General features: G+C 35.6%; 1 protein-coding gene across 2 annotated transcripts in view; it reads right to left on the bottom strand.

Moving 5' to 3' along the window:
- Positions 1–25,149, bottom strand: part of PIAS1 (protein inhibitor of activated STAT 1) — a 113,640-nt gene that overhangs the window by 11,522 nt on the left and 76,969 nt on the right. For both annotated transcript variants that reach the window (XM_044764644.2, XM_070499245.1), the window contains exons 7-9: positions 21,745–21,850; positions 11,893–11,966; positions 1,453–1,613 (exon numbers count right to left, since the gene is read on the bottom strand). In XM_044764644.2, the coding sequence (XP_044620579.1) occupies positions 1,453–1,613; positions 11,893–11,966; positions 21,745–21,850 (341 nt within the window). The remainder of the gene's footprint in view (positions 1–1,452; positions 1,614–11,892; positions 11,967–21,744; positions 21,851–25,149) is intronic.

Here is a 25,149-nt window from a genome sequence, read left to right on the forward strand (position 1 = left end):
AGATTTTTAATAACATGGGAAAATATAAAAAGTAGGAAGAGGCGAAGAAAAGAAAACTCTATATTCTAAAAATAAAATTCTGTGTTAGTCTGGTATATAAATAGCAGTTATCTGAGTGGTGACATTATGGATATTTTTCTTCTTTATACCCTTTTTACATAGTCTAAATCGCCTACAATAAGCATAATGGATAAACTGAAGCAATACAAAAATATGTACTGAATGTCAAGTCTCCTTGACAAATATCATGCAGATATTTAAAAATGAGATTTGCAAAAACTGTGTAAAATTAATGGTCAAATTCTTAGGTTATAATGTTAAATGAAACCAAAGGATAAAAAATATTAATACTGTGCAATCACAATTATGTGAAAACAAAAATCAGAAAATAACACACCACAAAAGCTTTTTATTTTCCTGCGTTTTCCAATTTCTAAGTGTGTGTGCGCGTGTGTGCATGGCTTTTATAATGAAAGAAAAATTCCAATTGATGGGGATATCTAAAGCTATATAATATACACAGCTGGTAAAATATTATTCAATTCAGAGTTAGTGATCACTGTCATCTCTGAAAAATTAAGCATAAAACATTTAAGTTACATGTTTACTTTTTCTCCTGTGACTGATCTGACATCTTTCAAGCTCTGGGTTACACTTGTATTGCTAAATGTATTCCATTCCTGATGTTACACACCCAGACTCCTATGTTTTCTCACATACTATAGATCAGTTGCCTTAAGTGTTTTACTAGAGAGTACAGGAAATATTAAGATCTTTCTTTTCACAATTTATCTTTGTTCAGTGGCAAAAAGGAAGCTAGAGAATAGGGGAGAATTTAGAGAAACATCCCAAAATGTCTGCTGGGACAGATCAAACACAGGAGTGTTAAAAAAATAACTGTTGTCATGCTGCAGGTGGACAAGAATGACAAAAACAAGTATTTCAGAGGGGATAGAAAAACAAAGTAAGCTGCTACTCAGCGTGCTGATCAGTTTTAGGAGACCTTCAGTGCGGAATAGGTATGATGGACCATGATTCAAGCAACAGAAAATGTGCAAAAACAAGCCCAATTTCTGGTGAGCTTAAGTTAACCACAGTTTCACAACTCCTTCATTCTTTATCTAATATGGTCTGCAAGTCTAGGGGGTAGATGGATTCATGTTAGGAAAAGGGGTACGCACATCCTGCACTGGTGCTTTAAATGGTCAATGTCAGCAGGCACTGAGAGTAAAGAATGCATTTCCAAAACAAGAGGACATCAAGTTAAAAAGGAAAAATGTATACAATGTTAATTACTTTGAAAAAATATTGATTTCTAGAATCATGAAAACTCTAAAATACATAAACAGGAAACACTACCTGTAGAATTTTTATCCCAAACCTGATGGATAACAAACTCAGATAACAGACGATCATTTCAAAGTACAAGGAAAAACTTTCAAGTTCACATACCCATCAATAATAAGGTGTTCATAGGGAGCCTTCTTATCACACACAGGACAAACCCAGGTTGGTTTTTTCTCATTCATTTGAATATAAAGAGTTGCATCAAAACACTGCAGATGAGAGCATGTAAGGGCCCGACATGGAATTGTCAGCCTCATTTTACCGAGCTTTAAAATAGGGAGACAAAAGGAAATATTAGATAGCTGTTATTCAAAATTTAAGTTTATGATAAAAATTTTCTGAAGCAATGTGTCTGTGTTCTGATTTAACACATACTGCATTTACTTTTCATCAATATGGCAGAAGATTAAACACATTTTCTGTGAAACATCTACAGGTTAAAAGTTATAGTATTTCTTCGGATATTAAACACAGTGACTATGGAAAGTCTACAGTCAACAGTTATTTACTCCCAAGCCACAGCTCACAGATGGGCGTTTGAGGGAAAGGGCCTTGAACCCCTTGAAATTATATGCAAAATTTTCTAAGTGTGTGCATTTTTCTGGAGAGAGTGCTTTCATGAAATTCTTAGTATAGTCCCTGATCCAAAAAAGTTAAGAACCACTTTACAAGGAATTTGGGAAAGGAAAAAAGAATGTGTTACTAAATACTGAGGGATACAGATATATGACATTTACTATCAATCTGAGCTCTGAACTAGAGCAGTTCACAGGTCAAAATGAAATGAATGGCAAGCATTCCCCATGATGTTTGGCATAATTGCCAAATGGCAGCTCTGAGAAGGAAGCCAGGTGTGTTCACCCTCTGTATTCTTCCCTCACTTGGCACCCACACAGGCAATTCAACAAATACCCCTGGACCTCTAGTATCTCCAGTATGTTATAAGACTTTCTCTTCCGGCCCTGCAAATGTTGCTTAAGCTGACACAGGTTGAGTCTGTCCTTTGAACAATAAAATCTGCTTCATCTGGTCCCTGAACTGCTAGCTTTGGTACAAGGCAGAGAAGCTGCCCAGAGATCTGCCATATCACGACCTCCTTCGGTGGAGGACACCTCATACACTGCAGCTGGATTACCGCTGTGGGGTCCCCAGAGGCCACAATGGCCATAAACTATAGAAGTTATCTACTTTGAATAACCACATTACTTGCTAAAATACCAGGAAAAGATTTTCCACATATTTGCAAGCTTGAAAAATATAAAGGCTTGAAAAGGATATGAGTTAAATGAAGAAAAGATTCTTGGAAGAATTTCAGGGAAATGTGCAATTTTCTAGTCTACCAAGGAAATTAACTGTCATTTGGGGCCCCAAATTATTGTTCTGGTATCAATGATTTACTGCGCCTCTAGGAAAAGAACTTAACCTTTCTGCGTCTCTTTTTCTATCTCTAAAGTAACACTGTTTCCTTCTTACTTCAACAGGATGTAGTGATGAAGAATAAAAAAGGACCCAGAATGTGCGATAAACTCATGAGAAGGGAGTAATGCAAGTTTACAGTATCAGAAGTATGGACAGCGAGGACGCAGAGAAAACTGGTAGATTCCTTCTCTGCTCCCAACTTTACCATGCATATGACTATACTATTTATTTATGTGTGTGTCTCCTCCTACTAGAAATACATCAGACTCATCTCCTTATCCTCAGCACTTGGAAATATACAGCAGGAAGATGGTCCTATGTACTGATAAGGCTTTGGCAGGCACATGGAGGAGTTCCAGGAAGCAGCATTCATGGACTTTGTGTAGGATGTATGCAACACTTTACGAGGCAGCCCTGAGTATGAATTCTGGAGTTAGACTACCTAGGTTTGAATCCTGACCCCACTACTTACTGTGTGAATCTTGAATGTCATTAAGTCTCTCTGAGCCTCAGTTTTGTAAAATGGGGATAAAAATATCATCTACATCATAAAATTTTGGGGGTTACATTATATTTATTGCATAGTGCCTGACAGATAGTAAGTGCTCAATATATGTCACCCATTATTAATTAAAATACAGAAACGTATTTGCTTCAAATCATTTTGTAAGGTAACAGGAGACCCATCCAAACCCCAGCTCAGTCATTCTTTTCTATGCTCACACAGGATTAAACAACTTCACCACTCCCTTCTACACTTCTGTTCAATTTTTATGATTTGATTTACTTAAGTACCTGATGAAAATGCAAAAAAGAACAAACTAGCTCTTCTAACAGAAAAATCATCTATTTACCATTAACCAAGACATGCTGCATTAGTTCAGAAACATTTTCCAAATAACGATCTGGTTGAAGGTGCTAAATTAAATTTTTGTGTCTTAAGTCAGATCCTAACTTACTTGTGAAGTGCAAATTCCTCGTAAGCAGGTATTTTTGTTACTGCCTTAATACTGTAGAGAAATCATAGACTAAAAATCCTAGACAAATACAGTAATAGTAGACAAGTTTCATGTACTACAGAACTAGTAAGCTACTTCTGATAGTTTAAAACAATGGATAAGGAGATAAGAAATAAAGATTGTTTCAGACTCTAAGCCATAGGCCGTAAATGTCTACTCTGGAAAGCAGTTATTCTCTAACACGCTTTATCTCACATATCTTCATCCCTATAATCCCCAGCTGTCAGTCCATCTTTCTGGGGAGAGAGCAACTCTTAAGCCCTTATGATCAGCCACACTGACAAGTTTCCCAACAGAGTTTTTAAGGAACACTGCTACATGAATGGCACAGGAAGACATTTATAAATGGGTATAAGAAAGGAAAAGTTCACTTTCAAATGCGTTATTATTAGCTGTCACACAAATGCCTTGCTTCAAAGATTCACAAAGTATTATATGATAATTATCCTCATATTCCTGGATTTTAAAAACAATCATGAAATTCTAAATACTTATCTACAAATGGAGACTGATTTCTCTAACTTGCTATCAGAAGAGAAGCTGAGTTTTGAACATCTGCATCTTGTAATTACAAATTCCCCTTTTCCCTTTATAGGACACAGTGGTTATCTGCATCATTTGCAAATAAACACTGTGAAAACAACTCCCAAACAAGTTTTCTGATGCCATTAACCTTACTATAACATAATACTGCTGTATTATGATAATGCTGAGAGAGAGGAGAAAATGCCCTACTTAGATACAAATTTAAATCAGCTTATATCAAAAGGATCCTAAAAAAGTCAATAAAATATGTATTTTTCCTTGTAAAAAGAAAGAAATAGTGTGATATTAAGAATAATTTCAGGGGGCCAGCCCAGTGGTACAGCAGTTAACTTTGCACGTTCCGCTTCTTGGCGGCCCGGGGTTTGCCGGTTCGGATCCCAGGTACGGACATGGCACCCCCTGGCAAAAAGCCATGCTGTGGTAGGTGTCTCACGTATAAAGTAGGGTAAGATGGGCACGGATGTTAGCTCAGGGCGAGTCTTCCTCAGCAAAAAGAGGAGGATTGGCAGTAGTTAGCTCAGGGCTAATCTTCCTCAAAAAAAACCCCCCAAAAAAACAAAAGAATAATTTCACAACTTTTTCTTTGTCATCATCATAAATAAGTTTCCAACAAGTTTTTTTTTTTTCTTTATCAACTCCAAGTCATTGTATTTTAATTTATAGGTCTGGTGAGCATTTCACAAAGTAGGTTCTCAAACATTCTTCTACTCTGTTTTTTTTTTTTTTAAAGATTGGCCCTGAGCTAACATCTGTTGCCAATCTTCCTCTTCTTTTCTTCTTCTCCCCAAAACTCCTTGGTACATAGTTGTATATTCTAGTTGTAGGTTCTTCTGGTTGTGCTATGTGGGACGCCGCCTCAGCATGGCTTGATAAGCGGTGCCATGTCTGTGCCCAGGATCCGAACTGGAGAAAACCCTGGGCTACAGAAGCGGAGTGGCGAACTTAACCACTTGGCCACAGGGCCGGCCCCCTTCTACCTCTATTTTTAATAAATGGGAACTAAACATTTCCCAAGGAGCAAAAACATTTTTAATTATTTTCCTTGCCTTTAGCTAAATGGCACACAAACAACAGAAACTCATTTATTTTGAGCTGTGTATATCACAAGGGCAATTCAAATGCACAGTCAGACACCATATTTACATATTTCAAAGGGAACAAATCTCTTTTATTATTCTACAAATTTGATATATAGATGAGTTGTCATTACTAAGTTTTACTTTTTAGAGTAAAAACATACCTAAAATATATTACTTTACTGTTCTAGAATAACTCTAAAGGGATTGTTCCTTTAGCCAAACAGAAAACAATAAAAGTACTATAATTATGGATTATATCTATAATTGTTTTTCTGTAATCTGAATTTTGAAAGCTGATGTCAATTTAAAATAAACTGCTAAAACTACTGAAACTAAAAAGAGAGCAGCAGGGGGATATGGAAAGAAAAATTAAAAGCTGGCCCACTAAATTAAGAGGTACAAGGAGTAAAATATGATTAACATTTTCTAATAATACAAAGAAGATCACCTGCACTATAAAACTCAAAACTAGTTCTATAAATAGTCAACATTTATATTGTAGTGTTTATTTATATGAACGTTTCATCTAAATGTTAAATGATATAAACATCATATATATTAGCACAACTATAAACACTTTTAAAATAAGACTGCAGCAAAACAAGACTTCTTCCAGTGATTTAAATGGAAAATGAAGCTTATGCACTTTTCTAAATTTCTCATATTCTCTGAACCCATGTTTCATAATGGAATGGGGTGGCAAGTAATCCTTCCCCTCCCACATGGTGGCATGTGGAGGGGAAGGTGGATAAACCAGGATTTTGGGGAAAGAGGGTAGGATAAATACATAGCCTTTTCTTTTAATCTTTGCCTTCTTCCCACTCTCTACTTACCTGGTCTGTGAACCATTTTTCTCAATGTTAAAAATACTACCTTCCTTTAAACCATAATCAGTTACAACGTTTACCTGGTTACTTAAGAATCTACCTTCCCCCTACCCTGGCCAATATTTTTTATTGTGGTAAAAAACACATAACATTAAATTTACCACCTTAACCATTTTTAAGTGTGAAATTGAGTAGTGTTCAGTATATTCACATTGTTGTTCAAGAGATCTCTAGAACTTTTTTGTTATGAAACACTGAAACTTTATACTCACTAAACACTAATTTCCCCACCCCCTTGGTAACCTCTATTTCTACTTTCTGTTTCTATGATTTTGACTACTTTAGATGCTTCACACGAGTATAATCATACAGCATTTATGCTTTTGTGACTGGCTTATTTTGCTTATCATAATGTTCTTGAGGTTCATCTATGCTGTAGCATATGACAGGATTTCCTTCCTTTTTTAATACTGCATAATATTCCATTGTATGTATATACCACATTTTCTTTATGCATTCATCTGTTCATTGACATCTGGGTTACTTCCACCTCTTGGCTATTGTGACTAATGTTGTGATGAACATAGGTGTGCAAATTATCCCTTCAAGATCCTGCTTTGACTTCTTCTGGATATATACCCAGAGGGGGAATTGCTGGATCATATGGTAATTCTAATTTTTATTTTTTGAGGGACCCCCCATACTGTTTTCCATAAAGGCTACAGCATTTTACATTCCCCCCAATAGTAGGCGAGGATTCCAGTGTTTCCACATCCTCTGGTTCTTTTGATAGTGGCCATCCTGAGAAGGTGTGAAATGATAGCTCACGTGGTTTTAATTTACCTTTCCTTAATCATCAGTGAAGTTGAACATCATTTTGTGTGCTTGTTGGCCATTTGTGTATCTTCTTTGGAGAAATGTCTATTCAAGTCCTTTGCCCATTTTTTAATCAAGTTGTTTGGTTCTTTATTGTTGAGTTATAGAAGTTCCTTATATATTCTGGATTTTAACCCCTTATCAGATATATGATTTGCAATTATTTCCTCCCATTCTATAGGTTGCCTTTTCATTCTGCTGATTGTTTCGACATGTAGAAGTTTTTAAGTTTGGTGTAGTCCCATTTGTCTATTTTTCCTTTTGTTGCCTGTGCTTTTGGTGTCATATCCAAGACATCGTTGCCAAATTCAACTGAAGCTTTTTCCCTACATTTTTTTCTAGGAGTTTAATAGTTTAAGGTCTTACTTTTTAGGTCTTTCATCCATTTTGAGTTAATTTTTGCACATGGTGTAAAGGGTCCAACTTCATTATTCTGCACGTGAACATCCAGTTTTACCAACACCACTTGTTGAAGAGACTGTCTTTTCCCCATTGCGCAGTCCTGGCACCCTTGTTGAAAGTCATTTGGCCATATATGCAAGAGTTTCTTTCTGGCATCTCTATTCTGTTCCATCGGTCTATATTATCTGTCTTTATGTCAGTCCCACACTGTCTTAATCACTGTGGCTTAGCAGAATGTTTTGAAATCAAGGTGTATGAGGCCTCAAACTCTGTCTTCATTAAAAGAGTGTTTTGGCTATTTGAGGTCCCTTGAGATTCCAGAGGAATTCTAGGATTCTTTTTTTCTATTTCTACAAAAAATGCCATTGGGCTTTTGATAGGGATCTCATTGAATCCGTAGATCACTTTGGGTAGTAGTGACATACATGGGTACGGGATGTCTTTCCATTTATTTCTATCCTCTGAATTCTCTTAGTAATGTTTTGTTGTTTCCAATGTACAAGGCTTCCCTCTTCTTGGTTAAGTTTATTCCTAAATATTTTATCCTTTCTGATGCAATTGTTTGCTTAACTTCCTTTTCAGATTAGTCATTGTTAGCATATAGAAATGTAAGAAATTTTTGACCATTGATTTTGCATCCTGCAACTTTGCTGAATTCGCTGATTAGTTCTAACAGTTTTTGTGGAATCTTTAGGGTCTTCTACATAAAAGATCATGTTATCTGCAAACGCAGATCATTTTACTTCTTCCTCTACAATTTATATGTCTTATTTCTTTTTCTTGTCTAATTGCTCTGACTAGAACTTCCAGTACTATGTTGAATAATAGTGGTGAGAGTGGGCATCTTTGCCTCGTTCCTGATCTTAGAGGAAGAGCCTTCAGTCTTTACACATTGAGTACGATATTCGCTGCTGTCTTTTCATATATGGCTTTTATTATGATGAGAAGCTTCCTTCTGATCCTAGTTTTTATCATAAAAGGGTGCTGAATTTTGTCAAATGCTTTTTCTTTTTTTTTTTTTAAGATTTTATTTTTTCCTTTTTCTCCCCAAAGCCCCCCGGTACATAGTTGTATATTCTTCGTTGTGGGTCCTTCTAGTTGTGGCATGTGGGACGCTTCCTCAGCGTGGTTTGATGAGCAGTGCCATGTCCACACCCAGGATTCGAACCAACGAAACACTGGGCCACCTGAGGCGGAGTGCGCAAACTTAACCACTCGGCCACGGGGCCAACCTCAAATGCTTTTTCTGCATTGAGACAATCATGTGGTTTTTGTCCTTCATTTTGTTAATGTGGTATATCATATTGATTATCATATGCTGAAACATCCTTACACTCCAGCTATAAATTCCACTTGGTCATGCTGTATGATCCTTTAATGTGCTGGTGAATTCAGTTTACTAGTATTTTGTTTAAAGTTCTGGTATCAATATTCATCAGAGATATTGGTATGCAATTTTTTTTCTTTTTTCTTGTGTCTTTGGCTGGTTTTTGGATCAGGGTAATGCTGGCCTCATAGAATGAGTTTGCGAGTATTCCTTCTTCAATTCACTGGAAGGGTTTGAAAAGGATTGGTATTAACTCTTCTTTAAATGTTTGGTAGGATTCTCCAATGAGGCCATGAGGCCCTGGGCTTTTCGATTGCAGCTTCAACCTCCTCACTAGTTATAGGTTTGTTCAGATTTCTCATTTCTTCATGTTCAGTCTTGGTAAGTTGTGTATTTCTAGGAATTTATCCATTTCTTCTAGGTTATCCAATTTGTTGGCATATAATTTTCCACAGTAGTCTCCTATAATCCTTTTTATTTCTGTGGCATCAGTTGTAATGTCTCCCTTTTCAGTTCTAATTTTAGCTATTTGAATCTTCCTTCTTTTTTTCTTAGTCTAGCTAAGAAGTTGTCAATTTTGATCTTTTCAAAAAAACCAACTCTTGGTCTCACTGATGTTTTTTTTTCTATTCTCTCTTCCATTTATCTCTGCTATAATCTTTATTATTTCTTTCCTTCTGCTGACTTTGTATTTTGTTTTTCTTTCTCCAGTTTTTTGAGGAGTAAGGTTATTGATTTGAGATCTTTCTTTTTTAATGTAAGCATTTACTACTATAAACTTCCCTCTTCCTACTGCTTTTGCTGCATGCCCTAAGTTTTGGTATATTGTGTTTTCATTTATCTCCAGATATTTTCTAAATTCCCTTGTGATTTCTTCTTTGACCCATCGATTGTTTTAAGAGCGTGTTGTTTAATTTCCACATATTTGTGGATTTTCCTGTTTTGCTCCTAATATTGATTTCCAGCTTCATCCCACTGCGATCAGAGAAGATACTTGGTATGATTTTCATCTTAAAGTTGTTAAGACTTGTTTTGTGGCCTAACGTGTAGTCTATCTTGGAGAATGTTGTGTGTCTACTTGAGAAGAATGTGTCATCTGCTGTTGTTCCCTATTCTGTATATGTCTATCAGGCCCAAATGGTCTATAGTGTTGTTTAAGTCCTCTGCTTTCTTCTGTCTGGTTGTTCTATCCATAAGTGAAAGTGGGGTATCTAACTCTCCTATTGTTATTGTGTTGCTATCTATTTCTCCCTTCAGTTCCGTAAATGATTGCATCATATATTTGGGAAAGAATTTTTAATAATAATGTAAAGAGCCTGGAGTCAAAATATTTTCCCTAAGAAAAAGACTCGCTATAGTAAGGAATAAAAAGATAGATATATACAAAATGACGGAATTTGGTGGTTTTTATTAAATTCATTGTATTTTTTCAGCAATTTACAAAAGTCTAATAAGTAACAGGAGGTCCCATAGCAATTACAAAACAAAAAAAGTTTTTTTAAAAGAGCTACATAAAGTACAGCATTATAAACTAATTCATGAGCTACAGACTTTCATATTGTGTTTGAGGTTTTATAAAGTACAAAATACTAAGATGTTGGACAAATAACATTTAATTTCTGTTTAAATCCTTTGTTTCTTTAAGAACAGAACTTCGTCTCCAACTTAGATTCGTAGGATATCAATATTAAAAGCTTTCAATATCAGGCCTGCCTGAACAATACAGGCAAATCGGAAAACAGCTGTGTCCTCTTATTCTTCATATACTCTCTCCAATTTAGATATGATTAACTTGATTAATTATAGAACAAAAGGTAATCAAAACGTCAAAGTAATTTACTCTTAGTTTTTCACATATTTTTGTATGAAAGCCACATTCAATTACTACTACTACTACCACTACTACTACTACTAGGGGACCTAACATCAAACTACTTAAGAAATAAACCTGAACAGTACATTTTTTGGAAACTATCTCACTACAAGTTTAATCACTTGGGATGTCTTAGGCCTTGTATTTATTTTGATAAATGGCAAATGATTGCTTTTGACCTCATTTTCTGGTTTAAAAATATTTCTAGGTTATTTTTTAATTTTTTTTTTTTAAAGATTTTACTTGTCGTTTTTCTCCTCAAAGCCCCCTGGTACATAGTTGTGTATTTTTAGTTGTGGGTCCTTCTAGCTGTGGCATGTGGGATGCCGCCTTAGCATGGCTTGATGAGCAGTACCATACCCATGCCTAGGATCTGAACGGGGAAAATCCTGGGCCAGCAAAGCGGAGCACGTGAACTTAACCACTCAGCCACGCGGCCAGCCTGTAGGTTATTTTTATATGCCGAACCAATTCAATTATTCAGGTTAAATACCATAGTTTTCAATTGGTGGATTCTTATAACGTATTCGTCATTGGCAAAATGGTTAAACTGAATGTGCAGGTAATCATGGTCAGATTTTTATTCAGAAGGATGCTACTTTAAAAAAGGACATTTTTATAGGGGCCAGCCTTGTGGCCTAGTGGTTAAGTTTGGCACGCTTTACTTCAGTGGCCTGGGTTCACAGGTTTGGATCCTGGGCACAGACCTACACCACTCATCAGCCATGCTGTGGCAGTAACCCATTTATAAAATAGAGGAAGACTGGCACAGATGTTAGCTGAGGGACAATCTTCTACTAGCAAAAAAAGAGGAAGATTGGCAACAGATGTTAGCTCAGGGCTAACCTTTCTCAGCAAAAAAAAAAAAAAAAAAAGTAATTTTTATAAATACATGGAGTTAATGAACATTTCGTATTTGGAGATTTTACACTTGAATCTGATAGTCCTTAATCACACAAGCAATACTTAAATATACCTTTCTAAGAATAGAAAATTTTTATAGACTTACAAATTCGTTTAGATTCCAAATTCTATGATTAAATAATGCTTTTCTACTTTTCGAAAAGATGGGCATATTTCAAAAGTAAACAGAACTTCTCAAATACTGGAAATACTTAATAAAAGGACAAAATGTATGTTCAATCTTCTGGAAAGCAAGTTATTAGTTAAGACTTACTGGACATAGTAGAGAAACTCTTAGGCTGGTTGTAGCTATTTCACTGTCTGGATCCGCAGTCAATTTCTCTTTAACTGACATTCATTGAAGAGAAAACAAACAAACAGAACAAGTTTATTAAAGATACATCACTGATGCAACATAAGAAAAAGAATAAGGAACTTAAACTGAGAAACGTTAAAAAAAAGGAGCTAAAAAATAATCTGCTCAATTATTTTCCAATCAATTGGAAGATAAAAACAATTATATGGTTTATAATTTCTACAATAAGGAAGGAAGGAAAACAACTGACTGACTACATTTCCTGTAAGTTTCCTATTTCTCACCCAAGGAACAGAAACTATACTGCAGTAACATACAGGAAATTTCTATAGCAAGTTGACATATTCAACTGATGGCAGACTTTTTTTAATAACTCTAAGATACTGGATAAAGATTTTCTTTCTTTTAAAATATGGCTAATATTATTTTAAAAGAAATTAAATAGCAACTACAAAACTAACACACAATTTTTTCCTAAGCTCAGATAATAAACAAAACACTCATTGTAAGATACATTAATTCTAATTTCAAATTATGAAAAGAAAAAAGTTCAACTGCTTTTTTACATATAATTATTTGAGTTTTACATTTATTTATCCATAAACTAATTATGCTACCTTTGGCAAGTAAATCCTCCTCTCTGAGTTTAACTTTACTTCTAGCAAAATAGGAACCCACACTAGATAGCCACTAAGTCTTTTCAGTTCAAACTTCCTATGGTTCTTAAGAGAGGAGATACTCGGAATTTTACTTTTAATGACTATTCTGTTACTCTCTGTCAGTCTAATAAATCAAGGACCTTTATACCTATCTGGAATCCTGAGTATCTGTCACTTTTGAAAACTTCAATTTAGAACTTCAATTAAACTTCAACACAGAAGTAAGACTGGAAATGCCTAAATGTAATATTCCAATAATTTTAGAAATTGTTCCACAAGCAGGCCAAGTGGAGTGATTGTGTACACAGTCAATCACTGAATTTCAGAGCTGTGGCACAACTAAGTATGTTAACATATAGTAAAGAAAATGAGGGGAAAAGTACTCAGATAAGGAAGAATGATTTCAGAGTAGACATCTGTTATGCTAACAACCATTTATAAGAATTAAGAATACTGCCTTTATTAAACATGGTGATCATACAGTCTGAATTTTTTGAGATGGTCCAAATCTTAGACATTCTATCCAACTGTCTCTATAAATTAGTGGATCTCAACTAAGATGCATAGCAGAACTACCTATAGAGCTTTTTAACTTATAACTGCCCCTGAATCAGAATGGAGAAGAGGGACACCAATGGGTTGTTTTTTAAAAGCTCCAGATGTGATTCTAATGCCAGACTAAAAAGTCATTTCATGGCTGGGGAATTCCAAGTTTTAGAAATCTATATAACTCAGAGGCTGCCTCTCACACCTGAAAAGGCATAAAACCCCTAGGTTTTAGTTTGGAAAATACAGTTATCACATCACTTATGCTACTTACTATCATATGCAAATTATGAAAAGTATGCCTTTGGCTATTATAGATCCAATCCTAGTCAATCCTTTCTTATAAAGAAACACTTAACCAACAGTATTTTTTTAAAGGTAACAAATAATTGCCATGCAAATACGTAAATGGAATTCTAATGTGATTACAAACCATTCTGCACGACTTCACCAACCAGCCCTCCAGCACCCACCATACACACAACAACGGGAACAGTAACTGACTTTGGGTTTGGTCTATTTAAACTTCCACTTAAATTAAGCAATACTATAAATCATAATATCAACCTTATGCAGAACAAAGATCAGTGTTTAGTAAGTTCAAAAGAAATTGAAACAGGAGAGGCAACCTGAGTTAGTGGTTAAATTAGGTTAGAATTCGGCCTCAGACAAGTCATTTAACCTCTCTTTGCCTCAGTTTCATCATCTTGTAAATGGGAATAACAATACTTCATAGCACTGTTTTAAGGATTAAATTAGTTAACATATCTCAAATGCTTTAAATAACTTAACATTATACTCAATAAACATTAGCTATTGCTACTTAAAATAAAATATGATTTGTATTTTTACTTTCGGAGGTGGGAGAATTTCCTGAAATTATTTTAGAATCAGTTTGTCAATTCCTATTTTTAAAAAAGGCTTTGCCTTTCATCTTTGCCATTTTAGACTCAATCTTAATCCTTTCATGTAAAGATACTTTTAAAGAACCTACCAGGATCTTGATTGGATTAAATTTAATCTATAGATCAATTTGGAGAGAACTGAGGAATTGACATCTCTCCAATAACAGTATCGAGTGTTCTGATCCATTAACATGGTTTATCTCTCCATTATTCAAGTCTTATTTTAACTTCTCTCAGCAATGTTTTGCAGTTTTCATCATACAAATCTTGAACATATTTTGTGCAATGTATCCCTAAGTATTTCACATTTTTGGATGCTACACTAAATTCTTGTTTTTCAAATTTCAATTTCCAGTTGTTCACTGCTAATGGAAACACAATTGATTTTTATAAATTGATGGTGTAATTCTACAACCTTGCTAAATTCACATATTAGCTCGAGTAAAGTTTTATAGATTCTTTGGGATTTTTTTCTACAGACAATGAGGTCATCTTCAAATAAAGACAACAATTATTTATTCATTTCTAATCTGTATGCCTCTTTTTTCTTGCCTTATTGTGCTGGCTAGGGTCTCAAGGGCAATGCTGAATAGAGTTATTAAGAGCAGATATTCTTGCCTTGTTCCCAGTCTTGTGGGTGAAGCATTCAATTTTTCATCATTAACTATGATATTAGCTAACAGCTTTTTATAAACACACTTTATTACACTGAGGTAGTTACCTTCTCTTTCTATTTTGCTGAGAGCTTTATCATCAATGAATGCTGAATTTGACCAAATGCTTCTTCTGCATCTATGGAGATGATGACATGATTTTTTCTTTTTTTAGTTTGTTGAGAAGGTAAATTATACTGATTGATTTCAAAAGTTGTATCAACCTAATATTCCTGGAATAAACTCGATTTGGTCACTATGTATTTTTTTATACACCAGACTTAGAATTATTTGACTCAGTCAAAACAATTCCAGGAAAATAAACAAACAAACAAAAAATCAAAGTTGGAAGACTCTACCTGATTTCAAGACTTACTATCAAGCTTCAGTAATCAAGACTGTAGTGCTGGCATAAGGATAGACATATATGTCAATGGAAAATAACAGAGTCCAGAAATAGATTCATACATCTGTTGTCAACTGGTTTTTGCAAAAGTGCCAAGGTAATCAAATGGAGAAAAAGATAGTCTTTTCAACAAATGCTGTGGAACAACTGGGTATCTATATGGGGAGAAAATAAACCTCTAACCTTACTGTGCATCATACACAAAAATTTACTTAAAGTGAACTTAAGACCTAAAACTAACAGCTCAAACAATAAAACTTCTAGAAAAAAAAAGTTTGTAATCTTGGGTTAGGCAAGGATTTCATACAAAAAGCACAAACTATAAAGAGAAATGGGCAAGATATTTGAACAGACGTCATCAGAGACGCTATAAGGATGGCAAATAAACGCATGAAAAGGTGCTTAACATCGTTTGTTATTAGGAATGCAAATTAAAACCACAATGAGATACCACCACATATTGACCAAAAATAGCTAAAATCAAAGCAGCTTGACAATACCAAGTGCCAGTAAGGAATAGGAACAACTCAAAATCTCATACATTGTTGGTGGGAATGCAAAAATGGTATATGTACTCTACAAGACACTGCCAATCTGTTTTCCATACACTTATCATGTGACCCAGTGATCCCAGTCCTAAATATCTACCCAAGAGAAATGAAAACACGTGCCCACAAAACTGGGATATTCACATGCAAAATGTAAATGTTTTAGCAGCTTTATTCATGATAGCACAAAACTAGAAACAGTCTAAATGTCCATCAACTGATAAATGGATAAATAAATTATAGTACACATAAAATGGAAAACTACTCAATAACAAAGAGGAACAAACTACATCGATGAACCTCAAAAGCATTATATGAAGTGAAAGAAGCTAGACAAAAAGGCAACCTGCTATAGGATTTCAAATATTTGACATCCTGGAAAAGACCAAACTACAGAGTCAGAAATCACATCAATGGTTACAGGAATTAGGGGTAAGGGGATGAGATGGACTGCAAAGGGCCACAGGGGAACTTTCTGGGGTGAAGGATGTTCTATATTTTGATCATGGCAGATTATTTATATACATCTATCAAACTGTACACTTGAAAAGGTGAATTGTTACTGCTTATAAACTATACTTCAATAAACATAACAAAGAAAGAAAGAAGGGGCAGAATTACTATGTTAAATTTAATCACAAGAAAGTATGGAGGAAAAATAAAGTACTTATCCTTTGTGGGCAAGGAAGTAAAAAATAAAAACAACATAATATTCATCCTGCTGCATCAACTGACACATGGGAAGTTAAAGTTTTCTTGTATCATTGTGAGTTGCAGTGGTAACAATATTTTATTATATGTCCTATAATAAAGTCACAGTTAGCCACATTTAAAGTTAATCTATTTTTAATCCCTATTGTCACAAGCTATGAGAGTTAGCCACTAATCGCATGTGGCTATATTTAAATTTAAGTTTAATTAAATTTAAAACTCTGTTCCTCAGTTGTACTAGCCACATATCAAGTGCTAAGTGCTCACTAGCCACATGTTGCTAGTGGCTACCACATGGGACAGTGCAGATGTAGAATATTTCCATCAACACAGATTCTTCTGTTAGACAGTGCTGTTGTAGCGTTTTGTTTTATTTTTCTATATGGTCATGAGCCACATAACAACCGTTTCAGTCAACCATAGACTGCATATACAACGGTGGTCCCATAAGATTAGTGCCATGTAGCCTGGGTGTAGGCTACACCACCTAGGTTTGTGTAGTACACTCTATGACATCCACAGAACAACGGAACTGCCTAACGATGCACTTCTTAGAACATATGCCTGTTGTTAAGTGACGCATAACTGTAATTTCTATCCTTCCTTAATATCAGATTATTTTATATTCGACCTTTTAGAATTCTAAAGCTGGAGACAAGTGAACATATTAAGTCCAATATTTCGCCTTATAGGCAAGGAAACAGAAGCACAGGGACCAGATTTTTACCCTAGCTCTCTTTTCATCAGTTTATTTCAACAGAAATCTGAGGATCTACTATATACCAGGCACTGTGCTAAGCACTAGGAATTCAAAGAAAAATAAGATTAAATTCCAGCCCAAAGGAACTCATAGTCTAATATAAAGATGCTCAGTGAGATCATCTCTAATGTGCTCTGATGGAAGTGTGTTCAAGCTAGATGAAAGTCAACTCATCTACTCTGGGGGTTCTGAAATGCCTCCTAGAAAAAGTAAAACATGAAGGATAAGTGGAGTTAGGAGGCAACAGAGAAGTTCTGAGGCAGAGAGAACAATACTGGTGAAGCAGTGAGGAAAAGAAAAGAATTCAGTATTTTTGTAATATAAGGTATGAGAAGAAGAGTGGATACAGATGACAACAGAAAGTAATAAAAGGAGGTGCCAAATCATGGAAAGCTGTATACGTCATGCTAAGGAAGTTGGAGTTTTTATTCCATTGGTGTTAAGAAGCCATGGATTGCAAAGGAACGGTAAGATGAGATCTGCATTAATCACTTAGGATGCTACCAGAAGAGAGAATAGGAAAAGAAGCCAAGAAAGGAGAGCAATATATTATTTAAGAGACGGTTTTTAAAATAAAAGCAGGATATGAGAGCTTAAATGAGGGCAGTGATGGTAGGAAGAGAGAAAAGACAGATTTGAGAAATATGTAGGGTGTAAGTTTGATAGGACTTGATGAGTTCAGTTTTAAATACTGAAATTTGAGGAAGCAGCGGAATGTTTCAGTGAAGGCAGTTAGCTATACATATCTATATTTGAAATTCAGAGGAAGGTCTGGGATGAAGGTATGTATTTGGGAGTTGATGCTGGTTTAAACCACAAGAGTAGATGTGATTACCTCTAGGGGAAGTATGTAGACCAAGGGTGAAACCCCAGGGAAAACAAACATTTAGGATGCTTCCCTTAAGAGAATCCACTGAAGGCAAGTAATTGAGACCAAACAGAGAAGAGAATTTCAAGGAGAAAGTGGCTGGTATGAAATGCAGCAAAAGTATCTAAGACAAAAACTGAAAAGATAAGCTTGAAATGTGGCAATCAGATTGTCACTTGCAACATCTGCAAGAGCAGCTTCGGTGGAGTTAAAAGATCACAATGGGTTACAGTGAGGAGGTAGAAAGAGCAAGTGAAGAATACTCTTTGAAGAAACTAGGATGAGAACAATAGGGGAACACAAAATTCTATCCAGAGAGTAGCTTGTTTTTGTATTTTCAAAGCATGAAAGAGACTTGACAGTGAAAGTAGGAAGAGCCTGCAGAGAAGAAGGAACCAAAAACACAAGACAGAGAGCAGACAAATGAGGGAACTAGATCTATAATATTATTTCTGAGCATCTCCACCTGGATATCTCACAGACATCTCAAATACCAAAAAGTCTAAGACTGCACTCTGAGCTTTTCCCTGCAACCTGATCTTTTCAACGCTGTTCTCCATTTCAGTAAATAGTGCTACCATGTAACCTGGTGCTTAAAAAAAGCCTAGAACTTCTCCTTGACCTCTCCTTTTTCTTCACTCCCCCAACACATAATTCATTACCATTTCTACGCTTCAGCACTTCTCAAACCGTCAAATTCTCCCTATTTCCATCACCATTACCTTAGTGCAAGAAACCACCATCTCTTATCTGTATAATACGTTCCTAACTGGCTGGCCTCACTGCATCAGCCTAGCTCCCTTCAATTCAGTCTTCAAAGTGATATTTTTATTGCCCAAATCTGATCATGTCACTCTGCTTAAAAATCCTTTAAGGATTTTCTATCATCTATACGAACTCATCCTGTAGCTATTTCTCTGGCCACTCTCCTCCTTTGTTCTCTTTGCTCCAGCTCCAGTGGCCTTGTCTCTTGGCATATTTCCCTCCCATCTTGGGGCTTAACTCTTCCTCATCCTTATAATCTTCCTAAACATCACAGTACCAGAGAGGACTATGTTCTCCTCTTGTTACCTCCAGAGTTCCCTGTCTTCTTCTTTAAGGCACATGCCACAAGTCTAATTCGTTAACGACTTGCGTAATCATTTAATTCTGTCTTTCCCATTAGACTGAAAACTTCTGGGGGATGCAGAGACAGTGTGTGTCTTGTTTAATGCTATATTCTCCTGTGCCTGGAACACAGTAGACTTGTAATATAATTTCCTGAGTGAGAAGAATAAATGAATAAAAGATTAATTTTCAGAAGGAAAAGGGATATTTCCTCCTGAGACTGAAAAGAATGAGTAAGGATGGGTACAAATGTAGATAAGTTGAAAAGCAGTTACAGTGGCACTAAGATTAAGGAAGAAATCGGCAGTTTAAAAAATTCACATCTTGTAGCCTCAATTTTCTTGCATTGGCAATGTGCTGCGAGAGGGGGAATAGTGTGTGAGTAAAGTACAGCCAAGGTTTAAAGTGAATGCTGAAGGGAAGCCGGAAGAGGAGACAGGAACTTGACCAAGAATTAGTAAAGAACTGTTTGTGTAAAAGTTGTGAGGAGGTATCTCTATACAAAGGTGGAAACCACAATACAAAAATCTACTGAATCAAATTAATCAAAGAATGGATTTCTCTGTGAAAAGCCTAAATACTATCGACTTTATTCTCACAACACAATAGTACCTGATTTGACTAATAAACCTTTGCCAGTAGAACTGATTGATAAGATTAAGAATAACTTACAATGATCATATTTGTAGGTAATCTGATTTCTTCAAAAATATCTGAGACACCTGCCAACATTTTCTTCTGTTAAGTTGTTTTACACAAAGTTTTAATTATACAGTTAATTTGTGGGGAAAGTCATTTCTTTATAGATAGCATGAAGGCAAACAATCTGTTCTTTAGTCCATGACAACAAATGTCTTATTGGTAGGATCCAAATTAATGTTTTGTTGGTTCCCCAGGCCAGTAAGTAAGATAAGATATAAAGTGCCACAAGAATCCTACCCAATCTGCAACTACTCTCCACCTCCAGCATTGGATCAGAGATGAAATAAACAGCTTTTGAATTAAGCAGCTTTTGCTGCTCAATAGTGGCTAACAGTGGTTCCTTCCAGAAAATAAAATAATTCTAGGCTGACCTTCCCACTCTCCCTCCAGATGGTGCTACAGCTACAAGTGGAGAAGATTAACAGCTTGAGCAAAGACAGCTTGCCTTATCATCATCATCATCATCATCATCATCATCATCATCATCATCACCACCACCACCACCACCACTAAATATAACAACTTCCTCTGCCTTATTTCTTGGTATTACCTTTTCCATACAGGCTCACATAATTCCATAACGCTTTCTGACTAGATGAGATTCTAGCACTATGTGGCAAATATGAAGATTCTCACTAGAATGACCAGGAATAGAACTCAGCAACAGTGTGAAAATAGAAAAGTTCTTCTCTTGCAATCTCCTTCAAAGCAGATGTCTGTCCCTTCTTTTCTTTCAGGATCCTCCACCATCTCCTTGTCCCTGCCAAATGGTGCTTCCACGCCTCTAGACCTCAAACCAGTGTTGTCATTCTAGTTCACTGCCTGCCAAAGAATGCCTACAAAGGCATTAGCCAAAAGTGTGCTCTTCTTGACTCAGGATTATTTGCATTTTTAAAAGACACAAAAATCCTTCAATGAACTACTCAGGGTATTCTGATATTCAGAAGTACTGGGATCTTTTCCTCTGGCATAAAAACAGGTTAGAAAAAAAGATAAAAGCTACGCCATGAAGGGAATTGGGAGGAAAGCTGGCCTTACCACTTTAGTTCTTTCCACCACAGTGCTTCTAACTACAACTCTGACAGTGGGTTTCACTAATCAACTCACATCAAGAATCCTTAAAGTCTGGCTCTCTAACACCTGTCTGTACATGTTTTGCCCCCTAAGTCCTCAGCCCCACCCCCAAATCCATCCACAAAGAATCTCTCTCTGCCAAAGAACAGAATAAAGGAAGAACTTAGTTTACCTCTTTGGCAAGGCCACCAACCTCTGGCCTTAAGCCTCCAAGAATGAAGCCAGAACAGCCAATTTGCAGACAAACCTCAAATTCAACACAACAAAATGAACCATCTAGTTATTCATACCTATGAACTCAGACTTTGGAGGGGTTCTAAATCATGTGGAACACAAACCTCTTGCTACAGATGAGAAATATGAGACCCAGAGGAGTAGTGTGACTTTTCAAGGCCATATAATCGATTACAAACAGAACCTGCCTACTTCATTAATACATCTACCACCCCACTGACTCCCTTTTTACTTTATTAATGCACAGATGTAGTCATCACATATCCCTGCTCATCTTTCCTGGAGAAACTTTAAATATAAAATAATTCTCATGAAATATATGCCAAGATTTCCTTCCCATCTCCTGGACTTCCTTAAACATTTACTTCTTTTATGAAGTTCTGATAAAATATTCCTCTGTGTTCATGTACTGACTTCACAAAGTTAATTTTAAGATCAGGTTATGACAAAGATATTAAAACTACTTCTTAAGTCTTATTTACTCTTGCTCACAAAACAAAGTTTTCAGTTTTTTAAATCTTCTATATAAGCTCTAGTAAAAAAACAAACCCTAAAATTTCTTGAGTTAAGAAAATACTACTCTAACCTTTACCAAAACAGTTCAGCTACATAAATAAAATAAGTTTATCATACGTACTTAAAGCTCTAGAATGATCCGGATTCCTTATTCCCTTTGCTCGTAACCTCTGAAGAAGAACTGTTGAGGACAACTGTTTTACAAGATATACTGCCATGGAATAGTTCTGGAAAAAAAAAAAGATGTAGAAAACAAACAACATATGTAAGTAAATAGTACATCTATTTTAATCCCACAGTGATAGGGAAAGAAAATTAACACTTCTTAAAACACCTACTGTGTGCCAAGCACTGTCTTAGGTGTTTTCATGAACAGTAAGTAATTCACTTAATCCTAACCAAAAAGCTGCTGAGGTGGTCATAACCCTACTTTTATAGATGAGAAAGGTGAAGTTTTGAGAAATAAAAGAACTTGCCCTAATTTTGCAACTTTCAAGCAATAAAGCCAGTTCTGTCATGCTTCTATATTACCTGACTACCTGTACTTCATGAAGCTAATCAATTTAAGGCACTTTTATAAAAGAATGATGTTAAAACTAAATATAAACCAAGGCCAATAAGAGGGCAAAGTCATCATAAACCATATTTAGTAGATAATAGATATATCTAAAATAGCAGCTATTAAAAAAATTACAAATTAGATTGGCTTCCTAATCTATACCACTTAATCTCTCTGTATGCCTTTAACTAGTTCTTGAAAAGATCCTACTTGAGCCATTATCACAAGACGCAGAGGGAACAGTAAAGATTTTCAGAGAGAAGCTGCTGGTTCAGCAAATGAATAGATGAATATCCATTACCAGCAGAGGGACTACCTGGAGATGGTAGTCAGGGAAGGGGACAAAGGAAACAGTTAACAAGCCAAGGTAGAAGTGAAAGGTACGTGGCTAGATAAGAGGAATAAAAAAGGGCTGAGGCTTATGAAGGGGAAGTGAGAAATCTAAATGAGAAGGCTCACCTTCCATTTGATGTTGGGATCAAGAGGAAGATCAAGCGATTTGGAAGGAAGCAAAAGGAAAAATAATTACTGCCACTCTCTATCTTATAGCTATATATGGTTTTCGAAGCACTCAACATATACTATCTACTTCATTTAAACCTCGCAGAAGGCCTATAAGAGATAGGTAAGATAAGTATTTTTCTAAGTGAAGGACTGATGAAACCAAGGCACAAAAAGGCACATAATCTGCCCATGATCATGTATCTGCTTGGTGACAGAGCCAGGAAAGAGTAGGGATATTAGGACAACAGACTTACTCAATGGCCAAGGCCAGCAGCATTCTTTGCAGTTCCTGCTTTCACACACCTTGTTTGCCTTGGCTCCCCTAACCTAGGCCAATGTTCATTCCAACTTTCAGTTACTTTCACATTTTTGAGAACACATTCCTCTCTTCTGGCAACAAGAGAAAATATCCTATAATACCCTCTGGAAGGTCAAATTTTCATTTAGAGTTCAGAAACCTATCCATGTTCACATGTTACACATCTTCTGGAGAACAAATGAAATGTCAAAAAAGCCAATTTACTTTCATTAATAAACTTCACAATTTATTAATGAGGAACAACTAACCTTACAACTTGCCTAAATTTTACAACATACAATATCAACCTAATATAAAACTAAAAAGCTTCTTTTAGGGAAAAAACCTTATGTACCTTTATTATTTATTTGATTAATGCTTCAGGTACAACAGAAACTGGAAAAATGCTAATTAACACTGTGAAATTATGTACTGACAGCTTGAGTCTTCAGAACTAGGAATTACCCTAAGGCTTTATATAAATTTTTAAGGAGAGATCAAGTAGAAACTACAACTATAACTTCAGTGAAAAGGTACGTTCCCTCTAGCTGAAACATGTAACCAAATAAGAAAAAAAAAGCAGCAGCAAAAAAGAATGTCAGGTAGTAACAAATGCCACTTGTACTGATAATATGGAATTAAATTTTCTATCACATGAAAGAGATTCAGCAGCAAAAAGCCCCAAAACTTCATGATGCTATAGTATCTTTTCTAGGTAGATGATATCATATTGTTCCTGCCAACCCTTCAAAGTACTACCTAACTCCAACTATTGATATATATTGCATTACACTGACGTTCTGTCAAATGCTTTTTTGAAAGCCTTCAAAACTGTCTAGCAAATTCACAGGACATTTTCTCCGTAATTAAGATGTGTATATATATATATATATATATATATATATAATGTACCCATTAAGTGTCCTTTACACCAATATCTAGATAACTTCTCTATAAAGTTTAACAAATGCTAAATGCAGTGATTACCCTGAGGTAGGTAAGATGTTACAATATAGTTCACTTTGCTTATTTCCTTCAACCATCGCACAAGCTCTTTTTTTAATATATATTATTTTTTCTTTTTTCAAAAATTGAGCTATAATTGACATATAACATTGTGATAGTTTAAGGTGTACACTTACAGACATTTACATACTGCAATATGATCACCACTGTAGATTCAGCTAATACTAGCTCTCCTATTTATTTTCTTTAAAGACATATTTCTAACATTTCTCAATAGCAACTAATAATACAAATGAATCCCCAAAACAATAAGAGTTGAATTAAAAACTAGTGATTGAAAAACAATCTAAGAAGTTATATTCCGGGCTTTGGAAAAGAACACTTTTCTTTCAGTCTTTCATTTCAAAAAGAAGGTCTCCAACTTATGGATCTTACCTGGTGGACCTTCAAATCATTGAAGACACTGTGCTCTTTCTGAGGTTTGAAAGGGTTCCCTGGAAGAGCACTCTGCCCTCCTCAGGTGCTATATACCTGCAACCACATTTCCCCCTCTCCCACAGCTGGAGACTTCTTTCACAGTTCACTGTAAACACGCTGGTGTCTACCATACTTCCCTAGTAGGCTACACTTTCCACAAACACACAAAAACAAAATATCTTCAACACTCTCTTCAAAAAGGGGGACAAAACAGGCAAGGCCCAAGGTACACTGGAAGTAAAATATTTATTTTATTTTTTTCAGTGAGGAAGATTGTTGCTGAGCTAACATCTGTGCCAATCATCCTCTATTTTGTATGTAGGATGCCACTATAGCAAGGCTTGATGAGAGGTGTGCAAGTCCCTGTCCTGGATCTGAACTGGTGAACCGCAGGCTGCCAAAGCGGAGCATGTGGCGGAAGTAAACTACTTTGCCACTGGGCTGGCTCCCGAAGTAAAATATTTTAAAGGATTTTTAAAACCTAACAGTGACATATTAATTAGACAAAGAAAAACAATATAACCTTGACAGATGTCAAAAAGGATACTGATAAAATTCAAAATCCATTTCTCACAAAGATATCCAGTAAAAGAGGAGTATAGGAATACATCATTGATATAATTAAGTTCTATCAAAAATTAATAGTCATTATAATACTTAATGTTGTGACACTAGTATTCTCATTAATCTAAGGAACAAGTCAAGTATGTTCACTAGCACTC

The sequence above is a fragment of the Equus asinus genome, chromosome 2, assembly GCF_041296235.1.
Source record: "Equus asinus isolate D_3611 breed Donkey chromosome 2, EquAss-T2T_v2, whole genome shotgun sequence".
In the NCBI taxonomy this organism is placed as follows: Eukaryota; Metazoa; Chordata; class Mammalia; order Perissodactyla; family Equidae; genus Equus; species Equus asinus.